General features: G+C 37.1%; 1 protein-coding gene across 11 annotated transcripts in view; it reads left to right on the top strand.

The window, feature by feature from the left end:
- STS (steroid sulfatase) overlaps positions 1-21,156 on the top strand; it is a 135,681-nt gene that overhangs the window by 67,750 nt on the left and 46,775 nt on the right. For 10 of the 11 annotated variants that reach the window (XM_055703381.1, XM_055703376.1, XM_055703371.1 and 7 more), the window contains 3 exons: positions 5,142-5,279; positions 18,052-18,211; positions 20,849-20,970. In XM_055703381.1, coding sequence (XP_055559356.1) covers positions 5,142-5,279; positions 18,052-18,211; positions 20,849-20,970 — 420 coding nt within the window. The remainder of the gene's footprint in view (positions 1-5,141; positions 5,280-18,051; positions 18,212-20,848; positions 20,971-21,156) is intronic. The other variant, XM_055703380.1, reaches the window with a different exon arrangement.

Genomic DNA, 21,156 nt, shown 5'->3' with positions numbered 1-21,156 from the left:
TTTTAAATAGCCCCTTTGTTAGAGGAAGAAGGGCAGGCGTGTCGTCGTCCCCCTCCCCCCCCCCCCCCCCCCCCCCCCCCCCCGTCTCCCCTTTGTTAGAGGAAGAGGGGCAGGCGTCTCCTCAAAGCTGTGTGCCTATGTGAGCAGACACCGCACCCATGACCAGTCACCATACCTACATTCCCGAGCAGACGTATACAATCACAGCCGGTGTCCATTGTCCCCATTTCACGCTATTTCTCCATATCAGATAGATTGTGGATTTACCTTAATGAAAATCCCATATCAGGAAGAGGGTCCCAAGAGGTTTGCTATGTAGTGGCTGCATAGTTGAATGGCATCAATATTTTTTTCTGGGAGAAATATGGGCTTCCAGACAGATGTAGGGTTAATTTGTAGGAGTTTATGCATGTATTCAAAGCACTCCTGGCTTGCCATTTGCAGAGGTGAAATCCTTCAGCTGACTACACCTTAGTTGTGATTCTGTTTAATGATGCTATTAAAAAACAAACATCATTATTAGCAGGGAATTCTGAAACAGCAAATAAAAAATAAAATAAAATAAAAAAAACAACACCACCCCCAAAAAACCAAACTGCCAGTCCTAGGCAGAGATGTGATGGCTGATTTTCTCAGATCACTCTGTCCAATAATTGTCTCAATCTTATTTTAAGCTTCTGGATACAAGAGGCATGTGAAAGTCTACTGGAATTGGAAAAGAATGTTGTATTTACAGGAATTCCCTTTATCATCAACTGTCTTGTCCTGAGACACATCCTTAATCTTCCTTCTGAATCCTGTTGTTTCTTCAAATCTGGCAAACTGCTTTAAAGCTTTCCTCACAAATAGACTATTTTGTCCTATTGCCTAGACAGAGGTATTATGCATTCTAGAGCTTTTTATTCATAATTTAGGAAGTCTAAATTATTTTAAATTAATACAAATAACATTTCTGTCCTATTGACTTCAAATGACAGTAAGCTAATTTATTAATCAAATGCATTTGTTCATATGCTTGCTTGACTAAATGTTTAAACCATTTTCTAAATCACTAACACATTTGTAAACACCTTATAGTTTTTTAGTGTTTGTACCTTGTTTTCAAATGAGCAATCATCTTTTATAAACTTTATAACTTAATATAGATCAGTAGGAGTTTTACATGGTTCAAAACACCAGAAATCGTGTGCAGCTTTAGAGAGGCTGATTGAGCTACCATTCACACTGGGTTCAATGAGTGGAATGGCAAGAGCATGGCACAGTCAATTGCTCTTATCACTTTCACATGTCTATCACTCCATTGAATGGGCATTTTCACTTTAAGAATGAAACAACTCTTCAACATAGCTTGAAGCAAGAGTGGAAAGGAGACTGTAAAGAGCAGTCCTCAGAATATTTTGGAGGAAGAGCTACTTAAATTTCAGAACACTGATGTACCAAGGAAAGCAAGCAACATCTTAATGCTGTCCTTAATCTGTTTTTTACCTTAAAAAATACAAATGAAAGAAAAGTATCCAATGATCTAATGCCTTTGTCTGCTACAATGTTAGTCACCTGTGTTCTGGTATACATTTCTAGAACGGCAATTTTAGGAGAAACTTGATCTGAAGTTCTAGTTACTAAATAGCTTCAGAAATAGAGCTCCTTCAGTGTTAGATTGATTTTGTTGTTCAGAAATGTTGTCTTTCCGAATCTTCTGTTCAAATCAGAAAAAAATGTAAATGGTAACATCGACAGAGATCAGTACAGCTATTAATTTTTTAGAACATGGCGTTCAAATGAATCTTTTCAATAAACTCTCCTTTCACTTTTATTGAAAATTTCCTATACTGGGAACAGCAAACTGTTGTTGCTTGAACTGAGCTACAGTTCTCCCAGTGTTCTGGCTTATTTATCCAACAGTTTCATATTCTCTATAAAAACTTTGCATCCAAAAAGTCTTTAAAAATTTATATTGCTTTCTGCAGCCAGCAATGGGATTCAAAGGGGACCAGCTGAAGCCCTGTTCTTGTAATTCAAGAGCCCATGACATATGATCCTCTTCCAATCGTATTTTATGAGTGGAGCAATACAGTTTTACCATCTCTTACTCAGACATCATTTATTTGTTCAGCACACTCATTAAAATGTGTTGCTCATGGAGTTGCATGTCTAGCACTTTGGGTAGGATTCATCTTACTGTCCTTGATGTCTAACATGAAGGCATTTAGTTTTGAGCTAGTTGCCTGTCTTCTTTTTTTTAGTCAACAGGTAAAAAGGGCTCTTTGCAGTTGTGATTCATCTCTTCTGAAGCCAGATGAAATAGGTTAGATTAAACTCCTCCTTCTTCATTAACTAGCATTGACTGGGAGTGTTTATACATCAATTTTAACTTAATTCTAAAGTCTCTCTGAAATCTACAGAAATAATAAGATTGGAGGAGTTAGAGTAAAAAATTAAATTATTATAAGAAAACAATAAAGGATGTATTTCACCTACTTTGTAGTATTTGCTTCCAAAATTCATATAATATTGCAGGTGAAAGATACTTGTTCATAAAGATCCACAATACATTCTTTGAATTTTTCTTCTGTATTAGTTACCGTTTAAAAATGCTAGTAAGTGGATGTATTGCTTGTGTTAACAGTAGCCACATCATTCAAATGCACTTTAATGGGTCTTATCTCCTGGTAGCACACACTTTATTGTTTATTTATTGTTTTCATTCTAGAAGGTCTTAGTGTGCAAGATGAGAATAGAAATGAAAGCTTTGCTTCATTTCTGTGAGTGCACTGTGATTGCCATTCTCTGAAAATAGTGCTTTTTGAATTACCACTATTAGTCCATCTGTACTGAAAAATGTTGTTGCTAAAATAAATGGTCATTTCAGCATTTGTTAATTAACTGTAATTTAGCCAATCCTAATTGTGTTTAAAAAGCCAAATTAGGGAAATGGAAGTTTTACCATTGAGTTCAACAAGCTTTGGATGGTAGTTTCCGTGCATTTTATTGAGCTGGTTTTTTCTGAAATGGGTAATTTTTCAGAATTATTTTTTTTTCAACCCAAGTCAAGCTACTCAACCTTGTTTCCCAAAAAAAAAAAGTCATCATAATGATGACTGCTTTATTTAATTATTTGTGATAATGAGACATTTTTCATTTCTTCTCATTTATTCTCAAATTAATTAGGAAAACCAAATGGCCTTTATTGAATGACAGGTGTCTCTGATCACCAGAGATCAGTTAAAGTTATGTACTGAGTGGAATTCTTGTTTTATTTTCATATTCTTTTATATGTAGGATAAATCTGAAAATCCAATTTCATCAAGGAAAACTGTGTAGGCAAAAAAAATTGAATTTGTGCATGTCATTGCATGTATATTTCTTTGTGCAATCCCATTTATTATTGTTCTCATAGATTCATAAAATCATGGATCAATATAGGTTGGAAAGGAACTCTGGAGGTCATGTGACTGAACACCCACACATAATGTCCTAATTTGTCTATATACTCCACTTCTTTATCATCATTGCCACCTTTCCAAGGGATATTATAATTACTTAGCAAGTACATTCTCCAAACAATCTTAGAAGCCAATGAGAAATTGTCTCTTTCTTTTCTGGCACCAAGTCGACCTGCTGCAGCAAGTGAATGGCTTGTCAGATGGATCTGCATGATTTTCCCTCAACCCAGAAACTTTAAAATGTCAGCCTTTGTAACAGATTTTCCTCAGCTCTGTTGGGAAATTTCAACTCCCACGAGGTTTCAAAATTTACATAAACAAATTCTCCTACTCTTACATTTCTTCTTTGCTCCTAGTTTACAAACAAGACCAACTTAACTGCTGATGTTCCTTTATTCGTGACCCAATCATTTGAGCTGATAAGAAACAAAGGCAGTCAACCTTTTTAACAAAGCCGGTTTAGAATGCTGTAAAAGACAAGTAGAAATAGCAGCAATAAGGTGAGGTAATTACACCCTATCCAGGAAAAGAGCATAGCAATAGAAATGATGATCTGAAAATTGTTAAAGAAGGCTCTGTATTTCAAAGTTCTTATCTCATCCTCATTGACACAATAATTGGGCATCAGCTGATGAATTAATTCATAGTGGACAGGTGAGCAAATCAAAATTAACATTCAAATGGGACCATTCTTGGATGTTTGAATAAAAAGAATGAAGATAAAATGGTTGTGAAGACAGAATTATCTTTGTATGCTCTGAGATCCCTAAAGGACAAGGTTAAAGCTCATTTGCAGGCTGATGTGAAGTATATTCTTAAACTTTGGTCAGCTTCCAGGACCAATAATTTTAGTTTCTTAATCAGTATAAAATTCACTGGAGCAAGTTACAAAGAATGGCTTCCATCTCATTCTTACAGAAACCCTTTTTACAGGACTCCATCTAAATAGGTTTGAAAGTAATTTATGTGCACTGCAAGGCTCTCCACAGTGCCAAGGTAGCGTGGGGAGCCCTTTGTGAAAATGAAACATGAGCCCACAGCACATATCTGTCTGGATTCCTCTTTTCCATACCTGCACATGTGTGTGTTTATTACCTTGCATATTTTGAATTTAGTCAATGTCACTTCTTATATGATGAGAAATTAGGGATTAATTAGTAGGTTTGATAATTAAACCATGCTGTCTCCCCAGGCACTCCATACATTATCTTTGCTTTTTTCTTAGATGTCTTATTCTAACACACTGAGATTTTAGCCCTGCTGCCTCTATAGGTTGCTAGGCAGCAAAGCTTTACCCCCAAACTGTTAGCTCTGTTCTGCATGCTGAGACTCTTTCAGGTACCCTCAGCGGATTGAATCTTATTGCTGAGGGGTTTCCTTGATTGAGAGTGACTGCTTCCAAAGGTCACTGGCTCTCTGTGGGTCAGCCCTTTTCTCTGATGTGCACAAATTTTCTCATTTTATACTTCAAGAAACCCTGCAGCAATTGAACCATGGTCCAGATTGCAATAACCCTTGTGCAATTGTCCCCTACTGTATGCTGCATGATGCCAATTGCTATGTATAATAATGTTTATATGGAAAGTGATCTTAAAAAGGCATAAGGACAAAAATACGTTGTGTGCCAAGGCTAATGAAAAGCCACTTGAAGATATTAAAGCTGTTGGGTTTTTTTGTTTTGTTTTGTTTTTTTCTTAGGGCAGGTTCTGGACGTGCTGGAGAAATATAATCTGAGTGATAAAACTCTTGTATACTTTACATCTGACCAAGGGGCTCATGTTGAAGAGATCTCCAGTTCTGGAGAAGTCCATGGAGGATACAATGGCATATATAAAGGTGAACGTTCTCTGATGATTCCTAAAAACTGTGTTACAAACTATCATCTCGTGGTTTTGCTCCAAAACTGTATGTACTCTGTGACCAAGATCAAAACTCCATTCCTTAATAGGAAATTTCTCATGACTGTCATTCTATTCAAACATAGGCAGTAAATATAAGGGGTACTTGTCAAATACAGCAGCTCAACTAGAGTACATGCTCAGCTAGAGCTCTGTGGAGTTGTAACACTAGCAAATATACTTTTGAACTAGGCAGAGATACAGCTTTGGAAAGATGTCAGTTCATAGTGCTTTACTATAATGGCTTGGTAGCAGAATAGAAAGGAAAAAAGGACCATTTGTGAACCATCAGGAATTGTAAACAAGAGCTAAATACCATGGGGTGAGTGGGATCACACAAAGGTAGGATATAAAGATGGGATAACCAGCAACAGAGTCCAGTGTATTCATTACAGAGAAAGTAGAAAAGGAAAGTTAGGTTAAAAAAGAAAAAAATAAGAGTTGGATTGAGTTTGAAATGGGCAATTTCAACAACAGCCAGAAGAGGACAAGATTTCAAACAGAAAAAAACTGCATTGGAGGAGAGAGTTTTGAAAATGATGTATAACACACTGAATTAAAGACTGATTTGGAAACAGAGAAACTTTAGTTAAAAGGACAAAGTTTAGTTGTATTCTTTTAGTGCAGGTCTTGAGGTGATTGATACTCCAAAATCTATTTATTCTGTGGAGGTTAAAATATGTTTAAAGTCTACATTATTGTACTACACTTTCTTGTGGTGATATCACACAGCAATACAGAAAGATACTGCTTTTCTTGCAATATGGTGATCTTGTGCAAAGAAAAATTCCAGCTTAGCAAATGGCCTTCCCGATTTTGTCCATTCCCATATCCCTGGCATGGTGGTCCCTTCAGTCAGCAGGAATGTAAGATACCAATGGGTACCTTTGAGAACATGGTTTCAAAATAGGGGTGAACATAATTATTGTCAGCAATGTATTTTTGAGAATAGCAGAAAAGGAAAGATAATAGGATAGTAGGATAAGAGAATAAAGGATGTGGAGATGGAGGAATTCTACTGGATAGCACAGCTATAACATTCAGTCACAGACTGGTCATAAAGATTATGAATATTCAGTTACAGACTTCTCACTGTTATAGACAATTTTGTCAAATATTCAATAAAGGATTCCATCTGACAAACTACAGAAAACTGTTTTCCAGTGTGCAAGTGGTGGACACAGCACCAGGAAAATGAATGTCAAAATATTTTAAATCATCTTCAATCTTATTGAGATAGAGTAGGAATGCTTTTTTAAATTATTTTATTGAAAAGCGGAGAATATCCTTGTCCTTTTACTAGGGATAAAGTTCTTTTAATTCTTTCAGTAGAAAGTGGCCATGCGATTTGTTTTCCCCTCATATTTCAGTGGACAAGATCAAAGAAATCCAGCAGTGTTTGGCAAGTCATTTACCAAGCTTGAAACTTTTAGTTGTAAAGGGAAAGAAGTAAATTGCCTTTAGGTATGATTTTTTTAAAAAAGTAGTATTTCAGGCCTGCAAAATTGCATAGTAGTTGAGTCTGGAAGGGACCTCCCAAGGTCTCTAGTTCTCGCCCCTGCAGAGCAACATCAGCTAAGCTAGAGCAGGCTGCTCAGGGCTGTGTCAAATCAAGTTATGAAAACTTCTAGTGATGGAGACTCCACAGCCTCTCTGGGAAACGTGCTCTAGTGTTTGATCACACTCACCTTAAAGAAAGCTTTTCCTTATGGTTAAATGGAATTTTCTGTGTTTTGGTTTGTGCCCGTTGCCTCTTGTCCTGTCTATGAGCACCACTGAAAAGAGCTTGGCTCTGTCCTCTTTGCTCAGGTAAATCCATGTATCCATACAGATGGGTAGGATCCCACTGTGCTTTCTCTTCTCCAGGCTGAACAGCCCCAGCTCTCTCAGCCTTTCCTCACACGTCACATGCTCCGACAGTTTAATCAATTTCATGGCCCTCCTTTGAACTCACTCCAGTATGTCCATGTCTCTCTTTTACTGGGGACTTCTGTACTTGGACCCAGCACTCCAAGCATGTCTCACCAGTGCTGCGCAGAAGATAAGGATCATCTCTTTCAACTTGATGGAAACATTCTTCCTAATGCAGCCCAGGATCATGTTGGCCTTCCTTGTCACATGGGCACACTGCTGGCTAACGTTCAGCTAACTGTCCACCAGGACCCTCAGGTCCTTCTCTGCAGAGCTGGTTTCCAGCCAGTCAGCCCCCAGCCTTTGCTGGCCCTAAAGGTTATTTCTTCGCAGATGCAGGATTTGTTGTTTCCCTTTGCTAAGCTTCATGAGGTTCCTTTTGGCCCATTTCTCCATCCTGTCAAGGTTCCTCTGGATAATACAACCATCAGTGGATCAGCCACTCCTTCCAATTTTGTATCATCTGCAAAACTGCAAAAAAGAAGCAAAATAGGCAAATATAGTAAGCAACAACAATACAGTGAGGTTTTCAAATGTGAAGACTCCACAGTTTTTAGTTAGGAGGTATCTGTCTAAGAAACGATTCTTGTATTTTTGAGAGCTGCAAATGAAATGCTACACAACCAAAACAAGCAATGCCGAAGTCATGAGGGTACAAACTATCATCAGATGTGTCCCCTTGGGCTAACACCAGCGTGAAATGTATCTTGAACGTTAGCACATAGGTCTTACATAGTGATTTAAGTAATTAAGGAACCATATGGTTACATATGTGTAGCTGTAGGCACAGCCTGAGGTGTTTTAGAAGCTCTAAAAAATATTTGCCTTGAATACCAAACATAAGATGCAGGATAAATGATGAGGAGGGGAAAAAAAAAACAAACCAAAACCAAAAAAAGACAAATACAGTGGGGAATATGCCTTCCTGAGGAACATTGATTGAATGGAGTCTTCTATCTTGCCAAACTTTGTATTCATACGTACAGAATGAAGAACTATCTGAAATACATCTTACCTGAATTAATAAAAAATCTGATTGATAGGGTTACTTGAGGAGTAATGGGGCTTCTTATTTTTAAAATTAATTGTGTGGTTTACAGTTTCCACCTATGCTATACTGACAAATGCTTTATACTATGAGATAGAAAATAATCACTACATAAGAAACAAAAATAATTATTGTATGAGAGATATTCTTAATAAAATAGAAAGAAATAACAAGGCCCATGCAATCAGTTGAATATACTTTTACCATTTTAAAATTCAATTAATTCTGCTTTATCTTCTACTCTCCCCATCTCCCTATCAGTCCTCATTTTAACAGGTTTATTATGCATCATTTTTAAAAGGGCTGAAGTGGAAGTGATCAATTAATTGCCTAATTAGCAATTTTCATACATAAGAATTTATTCATATTAAGAGTCATGTACATTGAAAAGTATTAGAGATGTGTACACCTCTGGCAGGTTTAATGAAAACCAGACCTGTGAAGCCTTAAGTCTCAGGCGCCAGTATAGCGATGTGCCTAAAAAAGCAAAAGGACAGTCTTAATGCTGCTTGTGCTCCTGTATGCACTGCTTCATCTGATGAGTAGTTTACAAAACTGGGAGACATGTGCATCCTTTCTCCCTGTCTCTGCTAGACAATCTCTACTCCTTGTCTTTTTGTATATGAGAGCTGCATGAATGTGAATATGAATCAAGCCACTTAACCCTCTTCTCAGCGCTGGAGCAGTACGCTCAGCAATAATTGCTTCTGCCCTAAAATCAAAAGCTCTCAACAGATCTCCACAATTTGAGCTCACTAATTTGTCTTGATATCCAGCTGAATGAGCACCAATAATAAAATTTAAGAGGGGTTTGGAGAGTTAGTCTAGCACTGCAAGACTGAACGCAAAAAGGAGAAATTGCTATTTGAAGGTTTTATTACTCTGGATTTTGACTGTGGAACAGTCACTGTAAATCAGGATAGCCAAATAAATTTCAAATAAATCTTAAATTAGAAACCAAAGCTAACACGGTGTTTACCTAGTTGCTGTCATATACAATCTGGTTTATCTCTTCAGTATTGTTTTTTAGAAGATGTTACATAGTAATATGGAAGTGATGGATCAAAATCATAGCCTCTCTTTCTGGTGGCCCTTTTCTGATAGTTATCAGGATCAGAATCCTTGGAGGAAGATGCAGAAGCTGTGTAGTAAATAAAGAAGAACACTAAGATCTTCTAATCCTAGACAGTATGGCTTTGGTTTAAGAGGTGGATCCTGAAAACTTAGATTCTACAATGATTTTTAGCATTAGTTATATAAATTTTCATCAGCTGAAGATTAAATGCCACTCTGATTCTTTCTTAGCATAGCCTAAATCGTTTGGCAGTGAGAACACAGTGCTTTCATTTACTATTTTGAAATGGGACAGTTGCAAATTTCATGGAACATCTTGAAGTTTAATACTGTTTCCTTATTGATATAGGATAAAGGAGGGAAAACTTATACCTTCCCTAGCATTCCATTGTTTTTTATACTTTTATTGTGCCTTTTTCTCTTTAATGCTTCATTCAGAAAAGAATTGTCTCATCAGTCTGTCTCATCAGTCTTAACCAATGAGTTTTTTCTTGTCCCTAATTTCTTGTTATTTTCTTCTGTGAACTCTAATTGTGCAATATATTATTTTAAATTTACTTTACAAGTATTGCCTTTTGCATTTTGCCATGAATTATCACTACCTGTTTGTATACTTATTTTTAATATTATCCCTTTCATCCTATAGACTGCCTGTTGTCATTGTATCTTAATGATTAAAGGTGTGCATTAAGCATTAGTGTTTGCATAGGTCCTCAGGTATGCAGTGAAGATTATGATATGAATAACTAAGACTAGTTCTGATATTTTTTTCTCTAATGTTCATTATACTGCAAATATTTTTACAGAATTTGAACTTGCATCTTTTTTTCCTCTTCATCCAGCTTGGTGTGTCTTTTCTTCTGAATTTGCTGAGCCTGTGATACTTTGTGTCACATGTGGATTTTTTTAAATTCCACAGCTCACTTCTCTTCCAAAATTGAAGTAAATATATTGAATTAGCAAGAAACTTAATACAGACTATAATCGAGGTACTGTACTATTGACTTTTTTTGCAAAGTGTCACAGGCTGGTTTTTTATTTCTTTTTTTCCTGCCTGTTAGATTTTGATTCATGGCAAACTTTTGTATCCTAACCCATGATTAATGTTCCAGGAACATTTCCTGAAGGTCCATGTCAGAGATCTTTCAAATGTTTAAATCTAGACACAGCCTTTACAAAAAAAAAAAAAAAAAAAAAAAGACTTTTTTAGTAAGAATTTCTTCCCAACAAGTCAAGACCTTCTTACCTGAACTTCTGAGGGACTCCTAGGTGCAGACATGATATTACATTTTACCTGGCCACTTAGTGTTTTGATCAGAAACTGATCAGAGAGTTTTATCAGTTTCTTCAGAAACCAATTAGTTCCTGTGGACCTATTGGACTGATTGGTCCTTTGAGTCATTTAAGACTGTTAATTCCTTTGGGAACTCCCAGTTTGTGATACGTTTTTTTGAAAAATCATTCTTTCCATGTATTTTGCTATGTAACTCTTTGTTGTTTATACCAGATGACAGAATGATTTTTCATATATTGGCATATAAGTCATATCTGATATATAATTTATAGCCTCTAAGTTATTCATAACATATAAGTTATGACATCATATAAATTATGGCTATTTTTATCTTGTTAATATTAACATTTTCAGATTGAAATACGGAGACTATTGTGTTTAACTCAACTTCTTAAAACTTTCTATGTACTTTTTTTTTTTTTTTTTTGGTCCCAGTTCTGTGACATTTCTCTGCTGAAAGCTGTGGAACTTAGAGATATTATTTTTGTATGTGGCCTCCAGTATACCTGCACTAACTTCTTAGGTGCTTTTCACTGGCTTTCTCATTAGTATGACATCTGCAATTTGAGCGTGTCCATTTAAGCTAGTAAGCTTTCCTTTAGGAATGGAAATAAGGTTAGTTTCTTGAAATATTTTAGATCTCTACTTTAGAATAAGTTTAATAGAATAAATAAATGAAAAGAATATTCTCTCCATAGAATAAACAAACAGTTTCATGGAACTGGTCTAAAGGATGCCATTATATTCTTCCTTGGTACCCTGAGATACTGAATCTAATTATTTTGTGGTAGTTTTTATTTAGTTGCGTAGTGACGCATTTTATGAATTAGCTTCAGTGTGTTATAAAATATCTCTCTCCTGTTACATACTTCATAACAGTAAACAGTGAAGGCATTAAAAACTTTTCTCCACAGTTTTCCCATTATACTGTTTCACTGTGCATATGCAGACAGTAGAAGTCCTCCCTCATTATCACTTGTTGACATCTATCCCATTCTGTTAATAGTAAGAACAGTTACCCTGAGGGTACTCAGCCTCCTGAGCTGGCAGACAGGGACAAGGAGCAGAATGAAGCCCCCACAGTCCAGGATGAAATAGTTAATGACCTGATGCTCCACTTAGGCAAGGACAGGTCTATGGAGCTGGGTGGGATCCAGCTGAGGCTGCTGAAGGAACTGGCAGAGGAGCTCACCAGGCCACTCTGCATCTGTTATCAATAGTCCTAGCAAACTGGAGACGTCCAAGAAGACTGGAGGTTAGCCTATGTGATGCCCATCTATAAGAAGGGCAGGAAGGAGGATATGGGAAACTACAGGGCTGTCAGCCTGACTTCAGTGCCAGGGAAGGTTACGGAGCAGATCTTCCTGAGCACCATCATGCAGCACATGCAGGACAGTGTGGGGGACAACACCCAGCCAGCATGGGTTCATGAAAGGCAGCTCCTGCTAGACGAGCCTCATCTCATTCTGTGACAAGATGACCCGCCTAGTGGATGAGGGAAATGCTGTGGATGTTGTCTACCTGGACCTTAGTAAAGCCTTTGGCACTGTCTCCCACAGCACTCCCCTGGGGCAACTGTCTGCTCTTGACCTGGACGGGTGTACTTTATACTGGGTAAAAAACTGGCTGGACAGCTGATCCCAAAGAGTGGTGGTGAACAGTTACATCCAGCTGGTGGCTCATCGTAAGTGGTGTTCCCCAGGGCTCAGTACTGGGGCCAGTTCTGTTTACTGTCTTTATTGATGATCTCGATGAAGGGATCAAGTGCACCCTCAGTAAGTTTGCAGGTGACACCAAGCTGGGCAGGAGTGTTGATCTGCTGGAGGGCAGGAAGGATCTACAGAGGGATCTGGACAGACTGTACTGATGGGCCAAGGCCAATCGTATGAGGTTCAGCAAAGCTCAGTGCCAGGTCCTGCACTTGTGTCACAATAGTCCCACACAATGCTACGGGCCTGGGGAAGAGCGGATGGAAAGCTGCCTGATGGGAAAGGCCCTGGGAATGCTGGTTCATGGCCAGCTGAACATGAGCCAGCAGTGTGCCCAGGTGGCCCAGAAGGCCAACAGCATCCTGGCTTGTACCAGAAACAGTGTGGCCAGCAGGACTAGGGAAGTGATTGTCCCCCTGTACTCAGCATTGGTGAGGCTGCACCTTGAATGCTGTGTCCAGTGTTGGGTCCCTCACTACAGGAAAGACACTGAGGGGCTGGAGCGTGTCCAGAGAAGGGCAACAGAGTTGGTGAAGGGTCTGGAGCACAAGGCTTATAAGGAGTGGCTGAGGGAACCGGGGTTGTTTAGCCTGGAGAGGAGGAGGCTCAGAGAAGACCTCTCTTCACAAGAGACCTTGGTCTCCACAGCTACCTGACAGGACGCTGTAGGCAGGTGGGGGTCGGTCTCTTCTCCCAGATAACAAGCGACAGGACAAGAGGAAACGGCCTCGAGCTACACCAGGGGAGTTTTAGATTGGATAATAGGAAAAATTTCTTCATGGAAAAGGTGGTGAGATATTGTAGCAGGCTGCCCAGGGAGGTGGTGGAGTCACCGTCCCTGGAAGTGTTTAAAAAATGTGTAGATGCAGTGCTTAGGGACCTGGTTTAGTGATGGACTTGGTAGTCCTGGGTTAATGGTTGGACTTAATAACCTCAAAGGTCTTTTCCAACCTAAATAATTCTATGATTCTGTATGAGATTTTCTATGAATTCTCCTTGCATCTCTTAATACTGTTATTTTCAGCTTCTTTTGGATATGTAGCTAATTATATTTTGCCTTTACCTTGGACCTGCCCATTAGAAACATTGTCTTATTTGTATTTATGAAGCATTTAGCACCACGCGTTTAGGCATTTGGCTACTGTCGTGCTGCTAGAGTGGCCATGAGTTCTGTTACTAATGAAGATGGAGTCAGACACTGATAATGGTAAAATATTTGAACAACATTAATATTAAGTGCTTTGTGCCTTAGAAATAGGTATATTCATAGTTACTTTGGTAATATCTATGAAAAATAATAATATTTCTTAAGGACTTAGACCTGGTTTTTTAAATCTACTACGGATCTGTGAGAGCTAATCAAGGACTGGAGGTACCAATTATCAAATATTTTATTGAAATTTATTACTTTTATACAATTTCATATACTGCAGTGATATGTTCATTCAACGGTGTTTCTTGAAGGTATTGGTAAACCTCTTCCTGTCTGTAAGGCACAGAGAAATCAAGCTGACCATTGCTTTGGCCTCAGGAACTTACACTATTGCATATTTAGTGGTAATTATTGGAGTTTCACTTTTGACTTTAATGAGAACAAGAATTTACCTGTTTTTTTCAAATGTACTGTATTTTTATAATCTCTCTGAAGTGATCCAGAGTTTTGAATAATCAACCCATAATGTAATTTTGACTGAAACAGAAAATATAATGAGAGACCACTTCATTTGATTGGAAAAATGGTCAAATGAGAAGGTGTCCAAATCAGCTATGTCTATTTCATTCACCTGCACAAGAACAGCTCAGGTTCAAAACTAACAAAAGCAGTATATGAAACAGATGATGAATCAGTAAAATAAAGAGTGATGTCATTTAAAATAAATTGTTGTTTGATCATTTTATAAGGTAAATAATAGTAACCTTATTTGACTGCTGATATTTGTAGCATGAAGTCCACTACAAATGGGTAGAATAATTAATTTCCTTGTATTTTTCTATCATTTAAAATAAAAAGAAATTGGTTTGGAATTTTAGTTTTTAGAATAGAGGAAGGAAGGAAAGAGTTGTATGGTTATAATCCAAGTGATCTGAGAAACTAATTTTAAATAGTTTTCATCATTCAAAATATTAATAGTGATATGCCACAGAGCTCCCCTTTGTATATCATCCTTTGTAAAAGCTCTATTCCCAGAGTTTGGTAATAGCAGTCAGTTTAAACCAGAGGGAGAAAAAAAGATAATCTTTTAGCTAAGTTTGAAATCAGGTTCAAATGGAAATCTGACATCATGTTGTGGATGACTGCAGAGAGTTATGTCTGTACTCTGCCTGCTCCTGCAGATTTTCAAGGAAACGTGAATGTAAGCTATTGTTCAATGTAACACTGAAGGGTGCAACTACTCAGCATAGATAGCTAAGCATGAAAATACAGCCCAGCGTGTTTTACACTGTTTTGAAAACATTTTTAGAATAATTTAAAAGAACAAGAATAATATATAATGAGACTGCCTAGAGTTTGCCAGGCATACAGACTACTAGATTGCTGCCCTTTTTCTTTTTCAGTGTTGTCATGTCCAAGCAAAATACAAAGCTCTGGTACTGAAATATTTGGATGTTTGCTTCATGTTTCAAGCAATACCAGTGAAACCTTGATTTATTTTTTAAGGAAAAAATAGTGCAGATAGCTTGAACAATGTTTACCAGCTAAGGTTTCAAAGACAATACATGTCAAGGGATTTGTAATCATATCGTAGCATTAAGCCACTCTAGTGATGTCACTAAACACAGTTCTAATAAAGATGAACACCACATAGGCATAGATAATAGAAGACAGTCTTCCACAACAACCTGTAATTCCTGCCCTGGTTCCCTGCTATTCCTAACCTCCAGAGATATATAAAAAAAATTATGCTCCAATTAGTGTTTTGAAAGGAAAACAGCAGCACTTCTTCATAGACATAAGCAAGAAGATAGCCCTGCTGTGGAGTCCATTTTGCTTTTTGTACCTCACAACAGGGTGGCAGAGTTTGCTAAGTGCTGCTCTCTTTGTGCTTGGTAATGTGCAAGTTTTCTGTCATGTTTGTAGTGATTCAAGAAAATTGTACTGTGAACCTAGGAGCTGTGAAAGTGATCCAATATCTAGGTTTTAAGCATTGCAGCATGTGTGGGAATGGGATTCACTGCTTACGTTGAAATTGCTCTGTGTTCAGATTACACAGGACAAAATAGTAAAATGAGTATTTATTTAAACAATCCAATCTAGCTAGCACTATAAGCAGGTTCAGACAAGTATATAGAAATAAAAGGAGCCTTGCATTTAAAGCTACCTATGGGACAGATCAGCTGTTAGTTTTCTGTCTGTCCATACTGTCAAGCCAACAAGCTGCTGTGATATGTATGTACACAGAACTAGGATCCAGCTCATGAACTAAATAATTTCCCAACCATAACTGTTCACTGAAAATATCTGAATTTGAGGATATCTGTAATTTTATGTCCTTATACTTTCCCTGTATTTTTATTCAGATTTAACTACTCCTACTCAACAGGATTTTCTATGAACCATAGCTCCGTCAGGATATTAATCTTTACACTTTCCTGCTAGGTAACCATAATCCCCACTAAACTTTTAAAAACCTACTTACTGTTGCACATGGATAGAGTCATCTTTTCTACAGAAGATGCACAGATGCACATAGTCTATTGACATCTACACTGGTCTTGACCCAGCCATATTAACAACCAATCAGCATACTGTTGGCTGAACACTTCCTTCTGCTAAGTGACAGGTGTTCTAAACCTCACCAAATAACATATTTATAACCTTAAATCTACTATTAAATTATTAATAGTATTCCCCAGTCATTATTAATTATTATTAATAATAATTAAATTAAAATATTTAATCTCTAGATTTAGATTTTTGTTTCAAAAATAATATTTTTTACAAGAATGTAAGCAAAAATAATCCATGCATCTCATTCCTGAGTTTTAGTATAGGTAGCCATGAGCTTGGAGTGAGAATGGAGTTGCATTTGATGCAGCCATAAGAGTAAATTTTTAAGACTGCTCTAAAAGAAAGATAGTCTTGTTGAGATCTGAACTTGGCACTGCTTTTCGTAACTTAAGCGAAGATTGCTGCTTGATGTAATGTTGGATATTAGAAAGACTAAGTTGTCTGATATCAGACTAGATAATTATTGACTATTCAATATTATGAATGCTGATAAAGCCCATGAAAAAAGCAAAAATCTGATATAACAAAGAAACACAAGTTTTTTTCAACCACAAGACTATATATACATATATGAGTAAAGATCTATGTACAAGAGAGTTTTCTCTCTTGAAGTTGCCACTTGCATTTATGAACAGTGAAAACCTGTAGAAACTCTTATTGAGCACTGAAAAACCTGTAGAAAACCAAGTGGATTCTGATTCGCCCTAATGCTGAAATGGAAAAGGTCATTAAGGAGTCAGTAAGGTAGACAACATGTTTGGCAAGGCCTGGGCTTGACGCTGAAGATACCGATATCTGTGTGGTGTTTTGAAGGTCTAAGAGGCTGAAAAGACAGAACTATTGAAGTACTTTTGTTTAATATTTTGTTCTTTTGAGAGTTTTTTATTTGAAAAAGGGAGATAAAGGGAAAACAGGCTAGTAGTAGATTTGTCTGAACCATGAATTGCTATTTGATTCAGTTAATGGCAGGAGTTTAACACACATATTCCTCTTCTTTCAGACATTTCTATTCTATAAAACAATTCCAGTTTAATTGTAAATGCCTGGCTCAGACCATGCCATGTGGCTCAGACCACATCCAAACCTCATCTATTTAGCAGAAATATTTTTTTCCAAGTGATATATTAATTTCGAAGATCAACTTGAAGTGCTGTACATAGTCACATGACTCTGTAAGACATTAATAATAGTGCTTGTGATAGCTTTTCAGAGTTCAGTCAGTCATATATTAAGCAATGGTAGAAATGTTGACATAGAATAAATACATTGCCCTTCTGCAAAGATGTCAGGAGGACTGGGCAGTGATGGATATTGTAGAAACAAAGGAAATGGCTGCAGTGTAGTGTTGAATGCAGTCAACTGATTGTGTGTTTCATGCAACTGTTGGTGTAGAAGTCAAAAAGGTCTTCACAGCATCCTGAGATCTACCATCTCTGTAGTGAGTTTCTTCTTAATGCATTGGAGAATTCGGTAACATGCTTAAATTAGTACTTTCTTCTATCTAAAGTCATTAAGCACTGTTTTCAATAAAATACCATACATCATCTTGGGGTTCATACCTCAGACATCTAGACATACCTCAATTTATTTTTGATTCCTGTTTTTCGGTCCTATCTTCACATACCTATGTGGCATATTATCTGGACTAAATTCTATATGAAGACTCCTGTAAGGTGCCTTTTAATCTCCTACAGCTGTTGTTTAATTTTGTTTGTAAATTAAATGAATTTTATGAGCTCTAATACATATTAGTAGATTTACTGTGAGAAAGGTACTGGTTGTAGGTGGAAAATTTAATCCTAACAAATTAAAAATAAGATAAATATATTTAATTAAAAGATTCTAGCTAGACAGAATGTTTAATATTCGGAATATGAATCTTGGGGAGGGGTATTTTTCTAAGAAGAAATTGATTTCGTAGCAAACAAAACTTTAATTTTTCAGGTGGAAAATCAATGAACTGGGAAGGAGGTATTCGTGTGCCAGGGCTTCTCCGTTGGCCTGGGGTGATACAGGCTGGTGTCTATATTGATGAGCCAACAAGTAACATGGACATATTTCCTACAGTAGTCAAACTTGCCAAGGCACAGTTACCCTCTGACAGGTATGCTCTGTATTATCTCTGTTTTAAAGAAAGTCTCATGGGTGTTTTATACATTCTGGTGATGTCTATTAAGAGTTGAGAAGGAAAAGAAAAACCTAGCTTTTAAAGACACTTTTTGGTCAATACTTACAGTAGCATGTTGTCTCTTTTCATGTTGACATGCTGATATATTTTGCAGAAATGTGTGTAAATACAGCTTAACTTGCAGAACAAGCACCAAGTAACAAGAAGATAAGAGAATACCACCAAGAGCAACATACTGTAAAATCAGGCCTAGAATTATTTACTAAAAGCAAAAATGGTCGTATCAAAAAAGGCTTTGTTCTGCATGAGTGGATGTTGTAGAAAAAGGAACTACAAGTGTAAATTATTTCAAACGTTACGAGCTCAACCTTGGCATGCTTAGTATAACAATATATGCAACAAAATATAACAAAGTACAACATCAAAATGCCAGCTAGGCTTTTCTCACAGGATTTTTTGTTCTCTACCAGTTTAGCGAAAATAATCCCTTACAGAGTTTTGCAGCCTGTTAGAAAACCCACTAGACTTCTAAAATTCATAAGATGGTTTATTGACACTACTAAATCCCTGTGCTTTGTCTTGTTCAGGAGATACCCAGTCTCAGCAGTAGAGTGCCTCCACCTAAACTCTGTTGCCATCCAAATCCAATAAGTGGAGAAACCTGCTGATATGCATGTGCTTTGAACACATTTGCCACACACAAAAAACTTTGGAGCACAAAGCATCCAGAAACGGTGTGGGGAAAATGAGTGGTAAGCAGAGACACTCTGCTAATGATCGTTCATTGAGTGCTTGAAGGAAATGGTGGGGCAGGACATGTGTAAGACATGAAAAATTAGTCACGCTGGTTCTGAGAGATCCCCTACAAGCACAAACTCTGTCAAACCTAGGCAGTTCAGGTTGTTCTTAATGTAGGCACGTTAAGCACTTTGTTTTCATATTGCTTTGGTGAAGACTAAGCACCAATGTTTTATTTAGATCTTTTTTATAGAAATCCCAATATACTTCTGTAACTTCCACTTGCAAGTTGTTCCACTCTTGATTCTTCTTTGTAGACAAGGTGCCATAATTACTGCTTCATGGTAGGTCATGGTCTAGCTTGAAGCATTTTTGATCCAGCAGCTGAATTCCTGTCACTGCACTGATTTCTTCCTGAGAAATAATAGAAGTGACTGTGATTAGGATTCAGTCACTGGAAGGGAGCAGGTTAAAAACAAAAGGAGGAGGTGCTCCTAGTTAAAGAAGAAAAAGAAGACATCAGAAAGAAAAGTCTCATATATCCCCCTGAAACGAGTATGTGGGAACCCAAGAGTACTGTAGCCGTACTGCTGGAGATGCCCTTTTCCCCATCAACAGGCTGTAGAACAGAAACTGTTCAATAGACATGCATCTGTCCTGCTCTCAGCCTGATGGTGAGCAAGCCTGCAGGGTGGAGACAAGAGTGCATTACTCAGGCAAGAAAACAGGATAAACTGAAAGTGGGAAAGACTGTAATTCAACAGACCCCCACTGACAGGGATGTACCCAGAAAGCAGTTAATAAGACAACAACATAGCTTTAGGAATTCCAGGGTGTTTTGCTGCCCATCCTTTGAGAAGAATCTTACTCAGAATGGTGCTGTTGCATACAATTGCAGCCAAGTATTTAATCATCATATGTACCTTATGGCTTAAATGAAATTGCTCCCTGTCTTGTAGTGGTTACACTAATGTGAAAAGGGTTTTACATGGTAATGAAAAACCAGACATTTTAAACTTCCTTAAAGTTTAAAGAAAGTATTTATGAGATGTTGCTCAAAATGCCTAAAAAAGTTTTACCTGCTGATCTGTATATCAGCAAAAATTAATTTCCTATATAACTTCCTGTAAAATTTATAATTCACACCAGGTCAAAAATACAGATTGTGATTTTTCCCCTACTGGCTGATTCCAGCAACTCAGAGGTGTAATTTATGGAAACATTTAAATGCCTTGCTTATTTTATAACTCCATTTTGATGTAAATTGACTGACTCCTTCAAAGCATGAACAAAATTATCCAGTGGCATTTAAAGAATTTATATTTAAATATATATATATTTATATATATGTGTGTGTGTATGTGTGTAGTTGATAAATACATATTTAAACATAGTTCATTTTGAACTTTGAAATTGCTACTTCTGTCTTAAAGTCTGGAATACATAATTTGCTGGACAGAGTTCTTACCATTACTTCCAGGGATGCTGACAACAGCACAGCATATGGTTGTTTTAGGGTTACTTTGGCCAGACTGCTCCCAAAGAACTTGAGCAGGTGTACATGGAGGAACAGGTTTTAGCAATTTATTCACGTCTGGTCACTTTCACAGGAAAAAGAAAAAAAAAAAAAAAAGATAAAAATGGATTGAAGAAACAACCATTCCTAATGGCAAAATGTAAAATTAATGTTTCCTTAAATAATGTAAAAATCAAAGGGGAAGAGCACCTGAAGGCTTTTCTCCAAATTTACCAACTGGAGGTGTTGGTTTTATTTTTGTTGGATTTATTTTTTAGTAGTGGAAATGCAGAGTTATAATATATTCTCAGTAAAGTAAGGTTTGGGTTATTCTGATTTTGAAATGCTTTCTTACTCAGAATTATTGATGGACATGATCTGATCCCCTTACTTCAAGGAAAAGTTACCCGATCCAAGCATGAATTTCTCTTCCATTACTGTAATGCATATTTAAATGCAGTGCGCTGGCATCCAGGAAACAGTAAGGAAACTTGCCTGTTCATATTTTAAATATTTCATATAACTTTTATTGCAGCTTGAAAAGACTCAGGAAAAAGCCTTGGGATATATTAACAAAAAAAATCTTTAAAATATCTCACCTTTTTCCTTCCTTTTCACTTTTCTTTTACTAAAATGTGCCTATTCACCATTTTACTGTTTGACATTA

This window comes from Falco cherrug, chromosome 2 (assembly GCF_023634085.1).
Source record: "Falco cherrug isolate bFalChe1 chromosome 2, bFalChe1.pri, whole genome shotgun sequence".
Lineage (NCBI taxonomy): Eukaryota > Metazoa > Chordata > Aves > Falconiformes > Falconidae > Falco > Falco cherrug.
The sequence above is the reverse complement of the archived record's forward strand: the minus strand, read 5'-3'. Positions and strand labels throughout refer to the sequence as shown.